Source organism: Grus americana, chromosome 23, assembly GCF_028858705.1.
Source record: "Grus americana isolate bGruAme1 chromosome 23, bGruAme1.mat, whole genome shotgun sequence".
NCBI lineage: Eukaryota > Metazoa > Chordata > Aves > Gruiformes > Gruidae > Grus > Grus americana.
This window is the reverse complement of record NC_072874.1, coordinates 5,420,763-5,438,801: the sequence shown is the minus strand read 5'-3', so window position 1 is coordinate 5,438,801 and position 18,039 is coordinate 5,420,763. Positions and strand designations below refer to the sequence as shown.

At 61.6% G+C, this 18,039-nt stretch overlaps 1 protein-coding gene across 5 annotated transcripts in view; it reads right to left on the bottom strand.

Annotated features, from left to right (window-relative positions):
* PTPRU (protein tyrosine phosphatase receptor type U) overlaps positions 1–11,296 on the bottom strand; it is a 73,234-nt gene extending 61,938 nt beyond the window's left edge. For 4 of the 5 annotated variants that reach the window (XM_054802553.1, XM_054802554.1, XM_054802555.1 and 1 more), the window contains exon 1: positions 11,108–11,296. In XM_054802553.1, the coding sequence (XP_054658528.1) occupies positions 11,108–11,180 (73 nt within the window). In that variant the 5' untranslated portion in view covers positions 11,181–11,296. Of the gene's footprint in view, positions 1–11,096 lie in introns of all 5 variants that reach the window. The other variant, XM_054802557.1, reaches the window with a different exon arrangement.
* Between the last annotated feature and the right edge of the window lie 6,743 nt (positions 11,297–18,039).

Genomic DNA, 18,039 nt, shown 5'->3' with positions numbered 1-18,039 from the left:
GTTTGGGCCCCTCGGCCGGAGCAGCAGGGTGTATTTAACACAACACCCCCCCCATGCTGCCCCCGCACAGCGCCTGGATCCAGCCAGCGCTGCTCCAGGGGAGGGACCAGCATCCTTCCTCCGTTATTTACACCCAGGCCAGAAGAGGTCCTGCAGCACAGAAACTCCCCAGCCAGGAGGCCACTAACCTGCAATGCAAGTGCTTTAATAATTAACCATCACTTAATTAACATAGTCGAGGCTGCCTCTTGACTCCGTAGGAAGAAAAACAAGGCAGGCCTTTGGAAACCTCTGTCCTGCCGTTATCGATTGCTTGCTGTGCAATTACAGCTCCCAGGCCATGGAGCCACCTGGCACCTTGTGGGAAAAAAGGTAAAAAAAAAAAGAAGGGAAAAAGATAAAAATAAAATTTTAAAAGTGAGAAAGAAGGAAGGGGGAGCTTGTTTCTCTCCCCAGCTCCTTTATTACCAGCAGGTCTCCATGGCCCTGCTGAAGGCTACCTGCCCCATGGACCCCAAGAAACCGGGGCCATGAGACCCAAGGGTGAGACGCCACTTTTGGGGAACCCCCCAGGACGCAGAGACGCTCCTTCGGCACAAGCTCAGGCAAGGAAAGCAGCCGCCCCAGGATGTGGCAGCAGCATCACCACAGCTCCGGGGCTCTCAGACACCAACCCTGGCTGCAGAAGTCACAGGGAAAGACCAAGTTTTCCAAACCAACCCCATTTTGCAGGGGATAAAGATGGGGGGGAACCCTCAGTCTGCCCCCGTAGCCTCTCACCCTCTGGGTACCACCTCTCCACAGCGACAGACGGGGGAGCGAAGCACGCCGGTGGGCTAATCCTCCCGTGACGGAGCACGTGCCAGCGCTGGCAGGGCTCAGGGAGGCAGCTCGGCCGGGTTATTTACGGCCTTTCAAGGCAGAGAACGGAGCCGCTTGCATTGCCGAAGAGCCCTCGTGCGGCAAAACCAGCCGGTGATGGGGCTGCACCATGCCCAGCACCCGCTCCCCAGCCCTTGGGAGAAACAAGAGAAGGGAGGAAGAGGAGCAGGGAGGAAGGGCAGGGCAGAGCAGGAGCACATCTCAGTGCAACATGAAATCCAGGTCGACGTCGCACTTGGAGAGCTGGGAAAAGCAACGTGGGAAGATTGACACCGAGGTTTAAAGGTGGCGATGCGGCTGACGTGGGCAGATCAATCACCCGCACGCCCAGGAGGTGTGGGCTCAGCTACACCCTCTGCTATCGGTGGGGGACCACACAGGATCGGCAGGGGGTTCCCGTGGGGGGAATACAAAGGCACTCCATGCCCGGGGAGCCCGTGCCACAGCTCTGGGGAACATGCCGGACCAACACAGGCACCCTTCAGCCAGGCAAAGGTGGGGTACAGCTAACAGAGCCCCACCAGCACGTGCTTTTGTACCAGTCCCCAGGTTGGGCTCAGCCATCCCTGGCCAGTGCCGGCTCAGCCATCCATCCATTCCCACGGCGGGGGTAAAAGCCAGCAGCTCCGACCCATCTCCGGGGGTCTCCACCAGCATCCCAGTGCCACCCAGTGCTCCCAGAGGTTAAAACCTCTTTAACCAGGCAGATAATTTCCTCAGGTCCCGCAGGTGCGGGCACCCACACAGACACCAGGTATAAAAGCAGCCGGTGCTTGGGGACAGCACGCCGTAAACGCAGAGTCACAGGAGTCCACAGACGCCTTTCCACAACAGTTTATTTATTGCTTTTAATACCTCCCCCATCAATGGCAGCACCGGCTGCAAAGCCGGGTTTGCTTTGTAAACGGCCAAAAAGAATAACTGAACTCCCCTTCTTCTCTGGAAAGCTGCTTGAAGCTCCCCCCCTCCACTTGGTTTTCATAGGGCCTATAAAAACTCAGCTGAGACACAGGGAGGTGCCCAGCCCCTCTCCAGCTCTGTGGATGAGCAGGATCAGTCCCAGCAGGGACACCGTGGTACCGCCACGCTGCTGAGACCTGGCAGACTCAGTGCACAGATCGGTTTGAAACCACATCCCCGAAAGCAAAACGCTGAGTTCGGTCACACAAGATGAACTCGTGGCCGACAGCCGCGGTGCAGGATGGATTCACAGGCAGCACCAGCAGCTGGGAGGGCACGTGGTGCAGCCCCCGACTCCTTCCATCCCTCCCACGCAGGGACCCGCTCCCCAGCCCCATGGCAGCACCCCAAGCCCCCTGCCCTCCCTCTGCCCCACCCTGCTGGGGTTCCCCCCCGCCCCAACCATCCAGGCAGGGGAAGGCATCACCCTCCCTGCAAGCCTAGAGACCCCCCCAGGCCGGATTTTCAGCAAGCCCCTGGGACACAGCACCCCCCCCACCCCACGTGCTCCCACGGGAAGACTCAGGACCCTCCATCCAGCTCCAGGGAAAGGAAAACAGCTGCTGAGCAGCGAGCATGCTGGGCACAGGGGGCTTGTCTGCAGCACCTCTTTCAGTCCCCCCAAAATCACCCCCCCACAGCAGACCCCACTCCTCAAACACCATCCCCCCATTACCACCCCCCCACCATTTCAGACACCCAAACCCTCTCTCCTGGTATTTCCTTCCCCAACATTTTTTTTCCCCCTCGTTCCTGCAGACCAGGATGCAACCCCTGCCTCACCCCCATCCCAGCACAAGCACTCCCACCCCCCCAAACCACAGCCACCCACAATGGGGTGCCCCAATACCCACCCCCCAAGGGCTGGCATGGCCCCGTTGGGACCCCGCATGCAGCCTTGGCTCTGGGCAGTTTGACCAAGGCTCTGTGCTCCCACCCTGCCCCGGCCCCGCAGCACCCTCAGCCCACGCCAAGACAGGCTGGGCTCTCCACTTGCACCAGTCACACACCAAAAACCCCGGGATTACACTAATTATGCAGGAATAACTGAAAAATGTGGTGGAGAACACGGGTGGTCAGAGAAGAGACCCTGCAGCGGTGCTGAAAGCGTACACAGCGATTTGCAACCCAGTGTACCCCCTCCCCGCACGCATCCTGCCCCAGCCAAGTCCCAGCTCCCATTCCCAACCGGCTGCACCCACCGAACCCAGCCCAAGCAGGATCCAGCCACCCCGTGGGAAAAAGACAGGAGACGGCCCCTTGCACAGAGAAACGCTGTTCAGAGCCAGGCACGGGGAGCGGCAGGTCCCCGGATGGGAGCCCAGGTGATTTACTAAATTAAAAGTTCAACTAATAAAAAGAGAAATAGCCCAGCGCAGAGATGCACTGCTTTAGTTTGATATTGTTATAATCAAAGGAAAGCAGGCTGCAGAAAATCAATGGGACATTATCGCTCAGACAGCTGAAAATACAGTAAAAAAAAATAAGCAGCAAGGGCAGAGTCCCTGGGAAAAGACCCAGCTGGGCATCGGCCAACCCCCCCATCACATCCCCATCCCCACGGGGAGAGGCCAGAGCCTGCCCTGGCACCAGAGGGGCTTCAGAAGTCACCCCCAAGCTGGCTCCTTCCCCAAAACACACTGGAAAGCTCCAGCACCCACCTCCATCGGGTGCCCCATCGCCACCAGAAACACAGAACCAAACGTCCCAGTGGGGACTTTGAGGTGCCAGGGGGTGACCAGGGATCACCCATCCCCACTAATTCAATTAGCTAAACTGCAGCACCTAGAGGTTACACAGGAAGAGCATTTATTTTGCTAATTACACAGGGCACTACCATGCCTCTGCCTGCCACAGGGTTAGGAGCGTTGCATGACCCAGACCTGGCACACAAGGGTGTGTGGGTCTGTCCTGTCCCGTGACAGGTCCTCATCCCCACGGGTGGGCTGCCAGCAGCAGGGAAAGGGCTTCGGAGGAGACACTATCCTTGGGCAGGTCTGCCTGAGCTTGCTGCACAGGTTTCAAAATCCCTGCTGTTGAGCCCTCCACCATCTCTGCTCAAGATCTGGGGGGGAACTGAGGCACCAGGGCTGTGCAGCAAGGGACAGGAGCAGGTGGCACCCCAAGGAGCCCTGCAGAGCATCCCCAAAATCACAGCAGCTCCACAGATACCTCCAAATCCATCCCAGCAAGGAAATGCAGTTTGGCCATAGTCCATCCCTCCACAACGAGTGGCCACAACGCTCCATCCCCTTTGGCCCATTGGAGGAAAAGCCATTTGCACCATCTCCTGTCAGACCCCCAGGCAGCACCCCAAAGATGATGCCCCCCCGCAATGGGGGAGCAGCTGGAATGCCGCAAGCATTTCATCTCCTCTTCCAGACCAGCCACTGCTCGCCTCCCGGTGACATCCTCTTCCCGGTGACCCATCCTGCAGCTCATGGTCCAATTGCTGGCTGAAGCACACTGGACTCCTCAGCTGGGCTAACTGGACTAATTAGGCTGAAGGTCTCCAGCATGAAGCAGCACACCAGGCTCAAATGAATGCCCAGGGGCTGCCACCACTCTTCTCCAGACTCAGTCATCTGCCAGCACCAGGAACAGCCATGGGGACAGTGGCCTCGTTAAGGCGCATCAGGTCATCGGTGTACTCGTCCCCTTGTCCTGTCCTGGGAAAGCTCAGAGCATCTCAAGCCAGCCTGTCACTGCATCCCAGCCACAACTCTGATTAGTTTAACGATGTCAAGAAAGGTCTGATCCACATGAGGGGGTCCAGGAAATCAAAGCTGTTTACTGGCTTATTAGGGCTCCCCAGACCAAAGGGGTCCCCCCAGCACCCAGTGGGTGCCACACTGGGGCAGAACCCAGCACAGCCCCCGAGCAGGGAGCGATGGACCCTCGGCCAGCCAAGGAGGACTGCAGCCGCAGGGAGCTGGGGAGCTCTGCACCAGCACAACTACCCTGTTCTGGGCGAGTCTCCAATATTTTTCAAGCCAAACCAAAAAAAAAAGCCAACAAAAAATAGTGGATGACAAAAAATATTCAGAGAGAGTTGCTCTGGCTGCAACACATTTACACCCCCCAGCTGCAGCGAGGGTGCAATGCTGCGCTCCCTGCTGCGTCCCTGCCTGGGATGGGGGGGGCTCTCCCCAGCCCCTTGCCCATCACTGGGGGGAGTAGAGGGGTCCCCAGGCAGTGGGGTGCACCAGGGCATGGCAGACAGTGTCCCCATTCCCCCATCAAGGATGGGACTGCCCAAAGCCCCCCCCCCACTGCTGAGCTGGGGCCACAGGACAGGAAGGGCACAAGCACCCACCCTCCCCAGCTCCCATTCCCCCAACATCAGGAACACTTCAGGGGGCAGGAAGGTCAGGAAACAAGTTCATTGCCAAAGACAGTCAGGAGGCTCCCTCCAGCTGTGAGTCTGCCAAGCACAGGGGGTCACACACCAGGACCCCCCCGAACCCCAAACCACAGGAGCATCACCCTTCCCGCACTCCCACTGCTGCCCTGCCTCCGCTTCAGAGCGAGCAGCCGCTCCGGCACCCTGATGGCCGGCCACCCCCCAGGAACAGCCCCTGTGCCCCCCCCCCAGCAAAGGGGGAACAGGGGGGCTTTGCTGTCCTGCTCCTGCAGCAAGCAGAGTGCCAGCACCCAGATTTGGGGTCTGGCAGAGGTACATGGGGACAGATGGGGACAGCCCCATCCTGGCTCGCAGAGCACGCAGCTGCCACAATCCACACTGGGATTCGCTCTCTGGGTGGGAGAAATTGGGGTGCAAAGCCTGAGCCCCTTAAACCCACGGGCCACCCCAGGGGAGGTCTGTCCCCCACCTGAAGCAGGTGCTGCAAACCGGGGCTGCGACACCCCGGGTGGGACCCGGTAGAACACAAGAGCAGCCGTGGGACAAGCTGCAGCTAACCACCGCCCAGCAGGCAGGAACAACGCTCCCGGCTTATGAAAAGACAGCCCAACAACAAAAACCAGCTCAGAAGGGCAGCCAATGCACGAGCAGCCGGTGCCAGCAGCAGCTCAGGGGGACGCAGCTGCCCTCGCAGGCAGGAGGCGGGCAGGGGCTCTGCCTTTGCTTTCCAGCATCTGGAACAGAGCTGGACTTTGGATTTTAATCCAGCCAGAGGGTGCAGAAGCCGCCGCTCCCAGCACCAGGAAAGGAAATGGCTGGGGGAACACCCAGGGAAGTCCCTCCGGCATCTGCCAGCTCCACAGCCCTCCTCCTCCTCCTCTTCCTCCCCAGAGGTGCCCTTCACCCAGCAAGGAAGAGCAGATCCCACGTCCCCAGGAGCCCCTCCAGCCAGGGAAGGAGAGGGCACCGCGGGCTGGCACCCACCCCATCACCCACCCACATCCATCCCGGCACAGGGAAAGTCAGCAGCAGCTTCTGCCAGGCCACCTGCAGCGGAAAGAAAAAGCTCCATCTCCAGGACTTATTTATTTTAAGGCTGCCAATGAGGAGGCAATTAGCTCTAGGGGGACTAATTGCTGGGAATCCTCCTTGTCCCGAGGGGAAAGCCTCAGTTTCCCCAAGTCCAAGGAGAGGGTCCCCAGCCTGGAACAGGAAAGTGGGATCCAAGGAAAGCTGCAGAACAAATCCCAAGCCACCATCGGGGAGAAGAGGAGGTTTGGGAATCCTGACATTTAATCACACAGTGACTAAAGGTTCCCAGACATGTCTAATAAGACAATTATAGTGCATGTTAATAATAGATTATTAAAAAGCTTATTTATGGAGGTTTAAGCAGGCAGATGGCAGGACTGTGTCGATAAGGCTCTCCGGAGCCTGTGCTACCTCCCAGCTCTGAGCACGCAGCAGGGATTTACCTGCCTCTGCCTCGCCAGCCCCTCGTGCTTAACCCTCGCACGACTGCCGAAAGCAAAGCGGCAAATCCCCGGGGGGGGGGGGGGGTGTTGCAGCCAGGAGAGGATTTTTATGGGGTGCTCAGGGCTCTCAACCTCTCTGCAGAGCGAGGACGGGGCATGGGTTGTGTGCAATGGAAAACGTCCATCCTGCGTGCAGCCGAGGGAAAACCAACGCCAGGCAGCAGGGAGGTTGTCACTGCCAAGGCAGGGGGGCAGAGCCACCAACAAGCATCTGCCTTTGTCTTCCGGGAGGCATCTTTGCTCCCCAGGGGCCCTGATCCTGCTGGCTTTGCTCTGGGAAAGCTCCCAGTAAAGCTGGAATGGGGCTCGTTTGTCTTAGTTTGGATAACAAAGGGAAAAATGTGCAGTTTGGGCCAGGACGTGACTCACCAGGATCCCTGTTCCCAAGACCAGGGCAGGTCCAAGCACCCGGAGGAAAACATTAAACAGGAGTTTTAGAGCAAGGAGAAGAGAGCAAAAATGATGCAAATACAACTGCAAGTCTTGGGGGGGGGGGTGGTGTGTGGAACAGACATTGCCACCCTCCACCACAGAGCTGTGGATGCAGAGCCAGAGGGACAGGTCCGTGCAGGAGCATAAGCATCACTGGGAACATCCCTAAACTCTGCCTCACCCGCATGGACAGTGAAGGTCCACCACACTCCAGTGCAGGAAATCTCCACCCTGGGCACACAAATGGGTGCACCGGCATGAGTGGGATTTTCCAGAGCATCCCAGTGTGGGAGCCTGGGAGGTGTCTGCACTGTCTGGGGGCTCTGGGAAAGGCCACGGTGCTCCCAGGGCATTAAAAACACACATGTAGGAACAAGCAAGAGAAACTCTTCCCCGGCACAGCAGAGCAGGCAGGGGAAAAAATCCAAGCCTGAAACAAGCTGACAAGGAAAATGTAAAACCTTCTTGCACGTTTTATGTGCTTGGCAAAGGCGGGGAGGGGGGAAATGCCCTGGCATGGGAGAGCCCATCGGCACCCAGATGAGGGAAAGCAACACCAGGCAAAGCGCTGGGACGAACAGGATGAGGCACCCGAGCATGAAACACCGATCCCAGCACCCCAGGGCGGGTGGAGGGAGCTCCCTGCAGCACCCAGGCACAGCCCCTCACTCCTAGCCCCCCACCCGGCCCTGCCCTGGGATGCTCAGACTCAGCATCCCCCTCCCCCCTTCTCCGAGCATCCCTCCGTGCCCCCCACTGATGAAGACACTTCGGTTAACGGCTGGGGGACGCCAGGCAGATTTGTTCCGCTCCCTGACCCCAATCCCAGCCCTGGGGACAGCGTCTGCTCAGCGGTTCCCATTCACTCGGCAGAGACAACACAGCCACCACGGGATCGGGGTCACCCGTGCCGCCTCCTGCCAGCCTGCAGGCAGGACCCTCGGGTGACCCCAGCCCTCCAGTCCAGGGCTCCTCCAACGCAACCAGCAACCGCCACCCCAAACCAGTCCTAGTGCCACCAGAGATGCCACCGACCCCAGTCCAGGGCTGCCCAGCAGCACTAGCCTCCTAAGTGGAAGCTCCTAACACAAATATTTTATTTGCTTAATTGCTGCTAACACAGTCAAACCCAAGTGCAAACAGCTTCCGCATAATTACGGTAGGAGTGCCACGCAGCATCGGCAGCTGCAGGCGCGTGTCCCCAACGCATGTCCCCGCTGCCAGCGCTGTCGGAAAACAGTCTGGGAGCACGGGGCGGGGGGGGGACACAGGCTGCGGTACACCTGGAGAGCAATTTATTGCTGAAGTTTCAAGGTGCACGGGTGCAATACAGAGGAGTTGAGCTGCACCCTTTCCTGGCAGGGGAAGGCAAGAAGAGGAGGAAAGAGCTGAGTCTGCAAAAGCGACCGCCCCGTAGCCCAGCAAGCCAGCCTGCTCCCAGCCCGAGGCTTTCAGCAAGGGGAAAGGCTCCGCGGTTTATTGCAAAGAGTCCAGAGAGGAAAGGTGGGGCTGGCTAATCACACCGGTGACAACTCACAGGTCCCCATCACAGCCAGCTGACACTGCAAGAGCACAAGGGACCACTCGGTTTGGAGGCTCAGCAAACGCCTTTCAACACCACCCTGGCCCCCGCCATGACAAACACAACACAGACATGCGCCAACGGTCACTGTGAAATCTTAAATTGCAAAAGTTTGTGTGCTCCAGGAAGGAGCAAAGAGCATCCCGAGCCAGTGGGGAGGCTGTGACCAGCACACCCAGCTCCTCGCCCAGCTCAGCCACTTGCTCATCGAGGTCAGCCGGTCACAGGCATGCCGTGCCTCAGTTCCCCCGCTCGTAGAAGGGCTCACACCAACGTCCCTTCTTTGCAAAGGAGCAGCAAGAAAACCACCCATCTTCCAAACACCCAAGCAGCTGGTCCTCCCCACGACAGGCTTTGGGGTTTCTGTAACCCCAGAGCACATGTAGACAGTTTAAATATTTTTTTTTTTTTTTACCAGCCCTGCCTGCTGTGCAGCCCCATGCCCTGCAGGGATGAGCCAGGCAACGTCCCCGCAGCCGGCCAAGCCGCATCGGCAAGAGCGAACACCGGGAATCATGTAAAAAGCAGCTGGCTGCGAGGGCGACAGAGCCAGGGGGTGGAGGCAGACCCCTCACCGCTGCCCAAACCCAGCCCTCCCCGGCTGCATCGCGGAGCTGAGCCTGCTCTGCATCTACCAGAGTAAACACGCTCCTGATTTCCATCCAGGCAGGTTCCATCCTGCTCTTCGCAAATGCCACCTTGCAGGGAAGGAAGCCCACGGAGGGAAAAGGGTTTGCTTGGGAGGGAGAGCCTCTCCACAGAGCCCCCCCCCCGGCACCAGGTCCCCACTACTGTCCCTCTAGCCCCTTGCAGGCAGCTGCAGCTCAGCCATGAGAGCACCACGGACCTCAGGGCTGGGGAGCAGCACAGCCAAGCCCCCCCCCCCTCCCTCTGACACCCAGGGGGTGCAGAACCCCCTTCCTCTGGCAGAGGAGTCCGAGCCCCTCACCCACTGCGTGCCTCGGTTTCCCTATCACCTCCTTGCTCTGCCCTGAAGCACGGGGCTGCTCTGCGCACAGATCAGCATCTCCCCCCACCCCAGCACGCAACTCTCCCCCCTCCAGCCGCCCAAGCACAACACAAGCCCGTTCCCTCCCCATCTCCTCCATCTCACATGAGCTGTAGAAAGCGTCAGCTGCTTTGTATTTCTCCCATCCATCGTCCCCCTGCCCCCTGCACGGGTCAGCCTTATTTTGCTTACTGCTGATGGGCATCACTATTTATAATTTTTGGAGAGAGGCCACTACCCAAAACAAAAAAAATAAATCAATGCACCAACATAAGGACTGCATGCAGGTGAGCTACTTCGTTTTAAAGGTAAAAAAATTAAAGACCCTGGCAAAAATACACTTTAATGCACAGAGCACCACCCAAGAGCTACAGCACTGAGGTCCCCCTGGAGTGAAGCACCAGCTCCCTCCTCCCCCGTGCCTCAGTTTCCCCTGGGGAAAAAAAAAACCACTCACAGCCCCAGGCAGCACCTCAGGAGCCCCAAATTCACCCACTCTGCAGCACCCAAACCCCATTCCCACCTCTCGGAAGGGTCGGGACCAAGCTGTGCCCCCACACCTCGCCTCTGCCTTCAGCCCTTCCCCAGCCCCTGCTCGCAGGGTCAGGCCACGCTCCCTGCCCGGGGACCTGGGAGAGCTGCGGGGTCTCAACGCTGAGGTGGAAAAGGAGGAAAAGGGGGGGGGAATCTTAAAAATAAATAACTAAAGTAAAAAAAATAAAAATCGATGGGGCTTGGGTAAAACTCTAATTATATCCCAGTGACATACAGGGAGCCGGGGAGGCTGCAACCGGAGAGCGGCCTCGGCCGCCACCTGTTCCCCCGCCGGGCCCCCCCGCACTTGCAGACGAAGCACCGGGGCTCCCGCCGCCGCTCCCCAGCTCAGCACCGGGCTGCGCCGCTCCCTGCCCGGCCGGGCTCCCGGCGGCGTTGTGCCGTGCCCGCCGCTCGCCTGAGCCACGAGTCCCTGGGCACGGCTCCCGCCGCGGCCGAACCCGCTGCCACCGGGGTGAAGTTTTTCCTTCCCGGGGGTGCAGCGGGAGGGGAGGGCGGAGGCGGGACGGAGATCGCCCCGGCACCGGGGAGCGAGCGGAGGCCGCCGGGCTCAGCTGCGGCCGGTGCAGACGCGGGGTGCGAGGGCGCAGCCGAGCCCCTCTGCCCCTCTCCACCGGCGTCCCGAACTCGACGGCCGCTCGCTCGCCCCGAGGAAGCCCCGGCGGACGGGACGGGCGGGAGCAGCCTCGCAGCGGGGCTGACGGACCCCCCCTCGCCCCACCGCCGGCGGTGCTGAGGAGCGCGCCCCGAGAGCAAGCAGTACCCCCACACACACACCCCCGTTTTACCGGCGGGCGTCTCGGTGTCCAGCGCGTAGACTCGCAGAGCGAGGGCGAGCAGCAGCGCCCGGGCGCTTCGCATGGTGCGGCCGGGCCCGGCGGGGCGGAGGGGCCGGGGCCGGGGCCTGCGGGGCCCGCGGTTCCGGCGCAGCGGGGCACGCGCGCCCGCCCCGCGCCTCAAATAGCGGCGGCCGCGCGGCGGCGGCTCGCTCCGCCCTGACGTCAGCACCGCGCGGGCCCCGCCGCCGCTACCGCGGGCAGGCCGAGGGCGCCCCCTGCCGGCCGCCGCGCGCACATGCAGAACGAGCCCCGCCCCCGCGTGCCGCCCGCGGCGGGGGTTTGGGGGGGGGGAGTCCCGGGGGGGGCGGTGCATGTGGTACCGGAGGGGTTGCCCGGTACCGGGGGAAGCTGCCCGGGAGCGCCGGCTGCTGTGGGGGTGCGGCTGCGGGTGAACGGGGGGGCCGGTGCAAGAGCGGGGGGAGCGCCCCGGTGCAGGAGAGAGCGCGGCCGCGGGCGCAGCCCGGTGGAAGGGGGGTGAGGGGGGCCCTGGGGAGGGCTCCCTGGTTGCAAGGGGGTGCAAGGCTTTGGGGGGGCCCTGGGCGCAGGCGGGTGCCTGGCTGCAGAAGGGTCCCCAGGGACGGAGGGGGGTCCCCAGGGGTCCCGGCTGGGGTGGGGGGGGGGGTCCCCAGCAGGCTGGAGCGGATCCTGGGGGGGGTCCCCAGCTGCAGAGAGGGTGCTGGGCAGGGGCGTACTGGGGTGGGTGGCGCTGGGGCTGCAGGTGGGGTGGGGGCGGCAGCACCCTGCGTGGGGGTCCTGCACCTCGCAGAGCTGAGCAAAGGGGGGGGGGGGCGGAAACCCACCCCGGGGCAGGCTGGGGGGTGCCCCCGGCCCCTCGGGGGGTCTCCAGCCCCCAGCACCGAGGGGCCGTGCCCGAGGCTGCGTGGGGCAGAGCGTGGTCCCCGTGGGGCTGGGCGCTGGGGACAAAGGCCCCGCCGCTCCTTGGGGACAGAGGCGCCTGCCCGCCCCGGGGGGTCCTGAGACCCCAAACCCCCCCTGGTCCCCTGCCACGAGCCGGATGTCCTCGAGGGACACCCACGCGATGCTTTCTCCCGCAGGGGGGTGACGTGGAAACCTGGAGAAGGCTGCGTGGGGGTGGCAGTGGCACACGGGACCCCGGTGACACCCGGCAAAGGCACTTTTCCCCTGGGGTGGGAAAGGGGGGGACAGATGGAAGGAGGTGCAGGACGTAACTCGGAGCAAGCAGAAGGGAGAGAAACCCAAAAAAAGGTGTAAAAAGAGGAAAATCTCCGGCCCTTTCCCGGCCGGGGCCACGGGGCGCAGGCGCAGGAGGAGGCACAAAGCGCTGGCAGCCCCCGGGTGTCCCCACCGGCCGTGCCAGCGGGGATGAAAGGCGCCTTGTTCACCAACATCCTCTCCAGCCCTGTTTCTGGAGGAAAATGTTTTTCCAAAGGTTTGGGCCGAGTGTGGGGGGGGAGTTTTGCATCAGCTTTGCGACGTGATCCGTGCTTGGGTCACCCAGCCCCGGCTGCAACTCCGGGCCGGGAAACTGCTTGGGTGATGAAAACTTGGAAGGCGAAGGGAACGATACCACAAAATATTGGGACTTTTTACCCCAAATCACGCAGGGAGAAGCCCCGGCACGAGCAGCACCCTGCGATGACGCAGCCCTGTCCCACGAGACCCGGCAGCACCCAGTGGGGTGAGGGGGGGGACGTGGGGGACGGTACCCGGGTGTTGCTGAGCCCCGTGAACCCGCCGGGAAGCTCCCAGCCCTGGAAGTGGGACGACAACGCCCCAAAAGCTGCATCCGCGTTCAGCTCATCCCCCAGATGCTGCCGAGCCGCTTCTCCACGTCGGGCTGACTTATTAATTTGGGGGCAAATCCAGCCCTGGAGAAACGCCTGCCAGGAAAACAGGGGTGCACAAACCACCCCCAGAGCCGGTTCTTGGGGTACAGGCGAAGGACCGGGCACCCCGACAGGGCTCGCATCGATGAAGAGAGGCCATCGCTGCCGCAGTTTTACTCCCAGCCCCGGCTGCGTGGTTGCAATTTCATTTCAAAGATGAATTTTTCCTGGGAGTTGCTGAAGAGGTTTTTGCAGAGCAAATCATGGCGGGTGCTCCCCGGGACGAGAGGATCGCTTAATTTACTGCACGTGGAAAACACGGGATGCACCGGCTAAATCAGAGCTAAAAATAACAGCCTGGGCTCTCATCCCCGCAGGGAGGAGGAGAGGAGGAAGGCTGCAGGGTGGGGGCTGCAGGGGTGTTGTGTGGTGTCTGTGTTTGGGCCAGCCCGGGAGCGGGGGCCTTGCCCAGGGATGGTCCTGTCCCCATGGCTCCGCGGGCATCGTGTCCCCCACCCAGAGCCCCGGCGCTGGTGCAAGCGGAGCGAAGGAATCTGCTGGTGACAGGTGGCTCTGGTGACAGCCCCGGGGACGCTGCACTGACCCACGGACACTGCACTGACCTGGGGACGCTGCACTGACCTGGGGACGCTGCACTGACCCACAGACACTGCACTGACCTGGGGACACTGCACTGACCCACGGACGCTGCACTGACCCACGGACACTGCACTGACCCACGGACGCTGCACTGACCCACGGACGCTGCACTGACCCACGGACACTGCACTGACCTGGGGATGCTGCACTGACCCACGGACACTGCACTGACCTGGGGACACTGCACTGACTCACAGACACTGCACTGACTCACAGACACTGCACTGACCCACAGACACTGCACTGACCCACGGACACTGCACTGACCTGGGGACGCTGCACTGACCCACGGACACTGCACTGACCCACGGACACTGCACTGACCTGGGGACGCTGCGCTGACCCACGGACACTGCACTGACCTGGGGACACTGCACAGCTCCCTCCCTGCCTCCTGCTCCCAGACCGCAGCGGCTCCCCGGGGCAGGGGCTGAGCGGGGCTGAGGTGACCCCAGAGCCGCCAGCCTCAGACGCTCCCCCCGGCAGCGTCCCCAGCGTCACCCCTCCCTGTGCCATAGGAGCGCGCAACGTGCTCCCTCCATTCCCAGCGCCCCCAGTTGCTCCCGGCTGGCCCCCCAGCCAGCTTAGCACCGGGGTGGCACTTACTTGCAGGGAGTGAATGTGTCACACCCCCCGCCATAGGCACCGACGCGTGTCCCCCAGCCGGGACAGCACGTTTCAGGGTGCAGGTGGAGGGCGATGGACGCCTCTTTCCAAAGCGTGCCAGCCCCGAGCCGGGCGTGGATGTGGCCCCATCCCCAGCCGGCACCGGCACCGTGTTGCCCCACGCCGGGCACGGAGCGATCCTGACAAATCCTCTCCCAGCGACGCTAAAAGCCTGTTAGAATAACGCCCAAGAAAGGAACTAAGCCGCTGAGGTGCTCGGCAGCAAAGGCAGGAGAGGGCTGGCACGGTGCTGGCTCTGCAGGGTCGTCCGTCCGTGTCCCCCCCCTGTCCCCGGGGGAAGGGAAAACCCCCCCAAAATCTTCTCGGAAGAGCACCCGGGTCACGCAGCACCCGAGGGACGAGCTGGGGACGGTCTCTGTGCAGGCCGGGGAGGAGTCCCAGCAGCCGGACCGAAACACCCCGGTTCAGGGGGGAAATGCAGCCGAGGGCAAGCAGAAGCAGGGTATTTCCAGGATTTGGGGGGAACCCACCTGGAAACACACAGCTCTTAAACCACGCAAGTATTTCTGAGCGATGCACCGCACTTGCTACGGCCTGTTAAACCCCCAAATTGTGTTTCCAAACCAATGGCTTTGCAAACCGCAACGGGAAGGGTTGGGGGTTTTTTTTGCAGCTGGGATGTTGCAACAAAACCGTCCCCCATTTCCCGGTGGGTCACCATCCTGCTCCGTCACCCCACAGCCCAAACCACGGGGAGAAAAGTCCCAACTGCAACCTCCTCACGTGAGCGCCGGGATTAATTTGGTAATACATCCATGCTGCTTGACGAGGATCGTTAATGCACCCTAGACCTGCCTCCCATCGTGGGGACGCGGCCCGAATTTTGCATGAGAGGAGCTGGAGGGAGACGTGGGCTCCACAAAGGCGCCTTGTTCCCCGCACAGCACTGGCGCTGGCCCAGGGCAGGGTGGCATGGGCGGCTCTCGGGGGGCTCCTTCCCCGGGGAAGAGGGCTTGGGGGACCCCCCCCGGGATGGCAGTGCTGCTGGCTGCGTGGGGAGGATGGATGCATGGAGGGGATGGATGGATGGAGGGGATGGATGGAGGAGATGGATGGAGGGGATGGATGGATGGAGGGGATGGATGGAGGGGATGGAGGGGATGGATGTATGGATGGAGGGGATGGATGGAGGGGAAGGAAGTATGGAGGGGATGGATGGATGGATGGATGGAGGGGATGGATGCACGGAGGGGATGGATGCACGGAGGGGATGGATGGAGGGGATGGATGGATGGAGGGGATGGATGGAGGGGATGGATGCACGGAGGGGATGGATGGATGGATGGATGGAGGGGATGGATGGATGGAGGGGATGGATGGATGGAGGGGATGGATGGAGGGGATGGATGGATGGAGGGGATGGATGGAGGGGATGGATGGATGGAGGGGATGGATGCACGGAGGGGATGGATGGAGGGGATGGATGGAGGGGATGGATGGATGGAGGGGATGGATGGAGGGGATGGATGGATGGAGGGGATGTATGGAGGGGATGGATGGATGGAGGGGATGGATGGAGGGGATAGATGGATGGAGGGGATGTATGGAGGGGATGGATGGATGGAGGGGATGGATGGATGGAGGGGATGGATGGATGGATGGATGGAGGGGATGGATGCATGGAGGGGCTGCATGGAGAGGCTGTGTGCATGTGTGAAGAGGATGCACGGAGGGGCTGCATGGAGGGCATGTGTGCATGCATGGAAAGGATGCACGGAGGGGATGTATGCATGCGTGAAAGTGATGTATGGAGGGGATGTATGCACGCATGGAGGTGAGGCATGGAAGGGCTGTGTGCACGCACGGAGGGGTGCGTGGCAGAGATGTACGCATGCACGGAGGGACACATGAAGGGGCCGTGTGTGTGCATGGAAGGGAGGTATGGGTGGGATGCGTGTGTGCATGGAGGAGATGCACGGAGAGGATGTGTGCGTGCACGGAGGGGATGTGTGTGTGCACGGAGGGGATGTGTGTGTGCACGGAGGGGATGTGTGCGTGCACGGAGGGGATGTGTGCGTGCACAGAGGGGATGTGTGTGTGCACAGAGGGGATGTGTGTGTGCACGGAGGGGATGTGTGTGTGCACGGAGGAGATGTGTGCACGGAGGAGATGTGTGCGTGCACAGAGGGGATGTGTGCGTGCACGGAGGAGATGTGTGCACGGAGGGGATGTGTGTGTGCACGGAGGGGATGTGTGTGTGCACGGAGGGGATGTGTGCGTGCACGGAGGGGATGTGTGCGTGCACGGAGGGGATGTGTGTGTGCACGGAGGGGATGTGTGCGTGCACGGAGGGGATGTGTGTGTGCACGGAGGGGATGTGTGTGTGCACGGAGGGGATGTGTGCGTGCACGGAGGGGATGTGTGTGTGCACGGAGGGGATGTGTGTGTGCACGGAGGAGATGTGTGCACGGAGGAGATGTGTGCGTGCACAGAGGGGATGTGTGTGTGCACGGAGGAGATGTGTGCGTGCACGGAGGGGATGTGTGCGTGCACGGAGGGGATGTGTGTGTGCACGGAGGGCCTGTGTGCGTGCATGGAGGGCCTGTGTGTGTGCATGGAGGGCCTGTGTGTGTGCGTGGAGGGCCTGTGTGTGCATGGAGGGCCTGTGTGTGCACGGAGGGCCTGTGTGTGCATGGAGGGCCTGTGTGTGTGCCCGGAGGGGATGCATTCAAATTGCCGGCAGGTTTGGGGACAGGCAGGCGCTGCCCGCAGGGCTCCGGGTGAGGACAGTTCCCCCTCCAGCACAGCCAGCTCCACTCCCAGTTGTGTAACAGGTCGGAAAGGGAGGGAAACTGGGCAAAGGGCCCGTCAGCGCCTCCCAGAGCTGGGGGCAGGACCTGCCGCGGTGCTGGGGCAGGGCCAGGGGGTGCGGGCAGGGGCCCGCGGGTGGTTTTGGGGGTGGCAGAGCACAGCACCCATCCTGCATGGCACGGCACTAATCCTGCACGGAGGGAAGGAAGGAGGGACAAAGGGAAGGAGGGAGGAAGGACGGACGGACGGACAGCACTGCTCCATGCAGCAAAGGCGAGGGGAGTTGGTGACGACCCATCAGGACCCAGCTCCATCCCATTCCCGGGGTGCAAATCCCATCCCCGATCCCTCCCCAAGCATCTCCTCCCACCCTGGGCAAGAGCTGAGGGGCTGGGGGGCAGCGAGCGCTCAGCATCCCGCAGGATAAACCCACGGCCCCCCAGCCCTTCCCCTGCCCCGTCTCCCCGCTGCCATCAGCCCCCCGAGCGCCTTGCAGGAGCAATCGAGTTAAAATGAAGTAATCGCTCTTCAAGTATAGTCATTTGCAGGAAAAATATAGACCTCGCCGTGATTGCAAACGGTCTCGACTGAAACCGTCCCTCCTGTTCGACGGATAAATGTTTTCAGCTCCGAGGTGTTCAGTGACAGCAGACTGAAACGCAGCCGTCGCAGCCCCACCATGTCTCTTAGGAGTCAACGGTACTTTGGGGAGGATGAGTTTTTGCTCTCAATTATGTCCGTAAAAAAGGCAGATCGGGGTGGGGGGGGCTGCCCCGAGCCCTTACCCCAGCACCCGCAGGATGGAGCTGCAGCACCCACTGGCCTCACCCGAACCAGCTGGACGAGCATCTCCACCCTGACCAGGGCTTTCCGTGCCAAAACCCTTTAATTTTCGATTTACCTTCAGAACGCCACATTTTGCGTCCGGCACAATAATTCCCCATTTTTCCCCATCCTGCGCCACAGGGCGCGCGG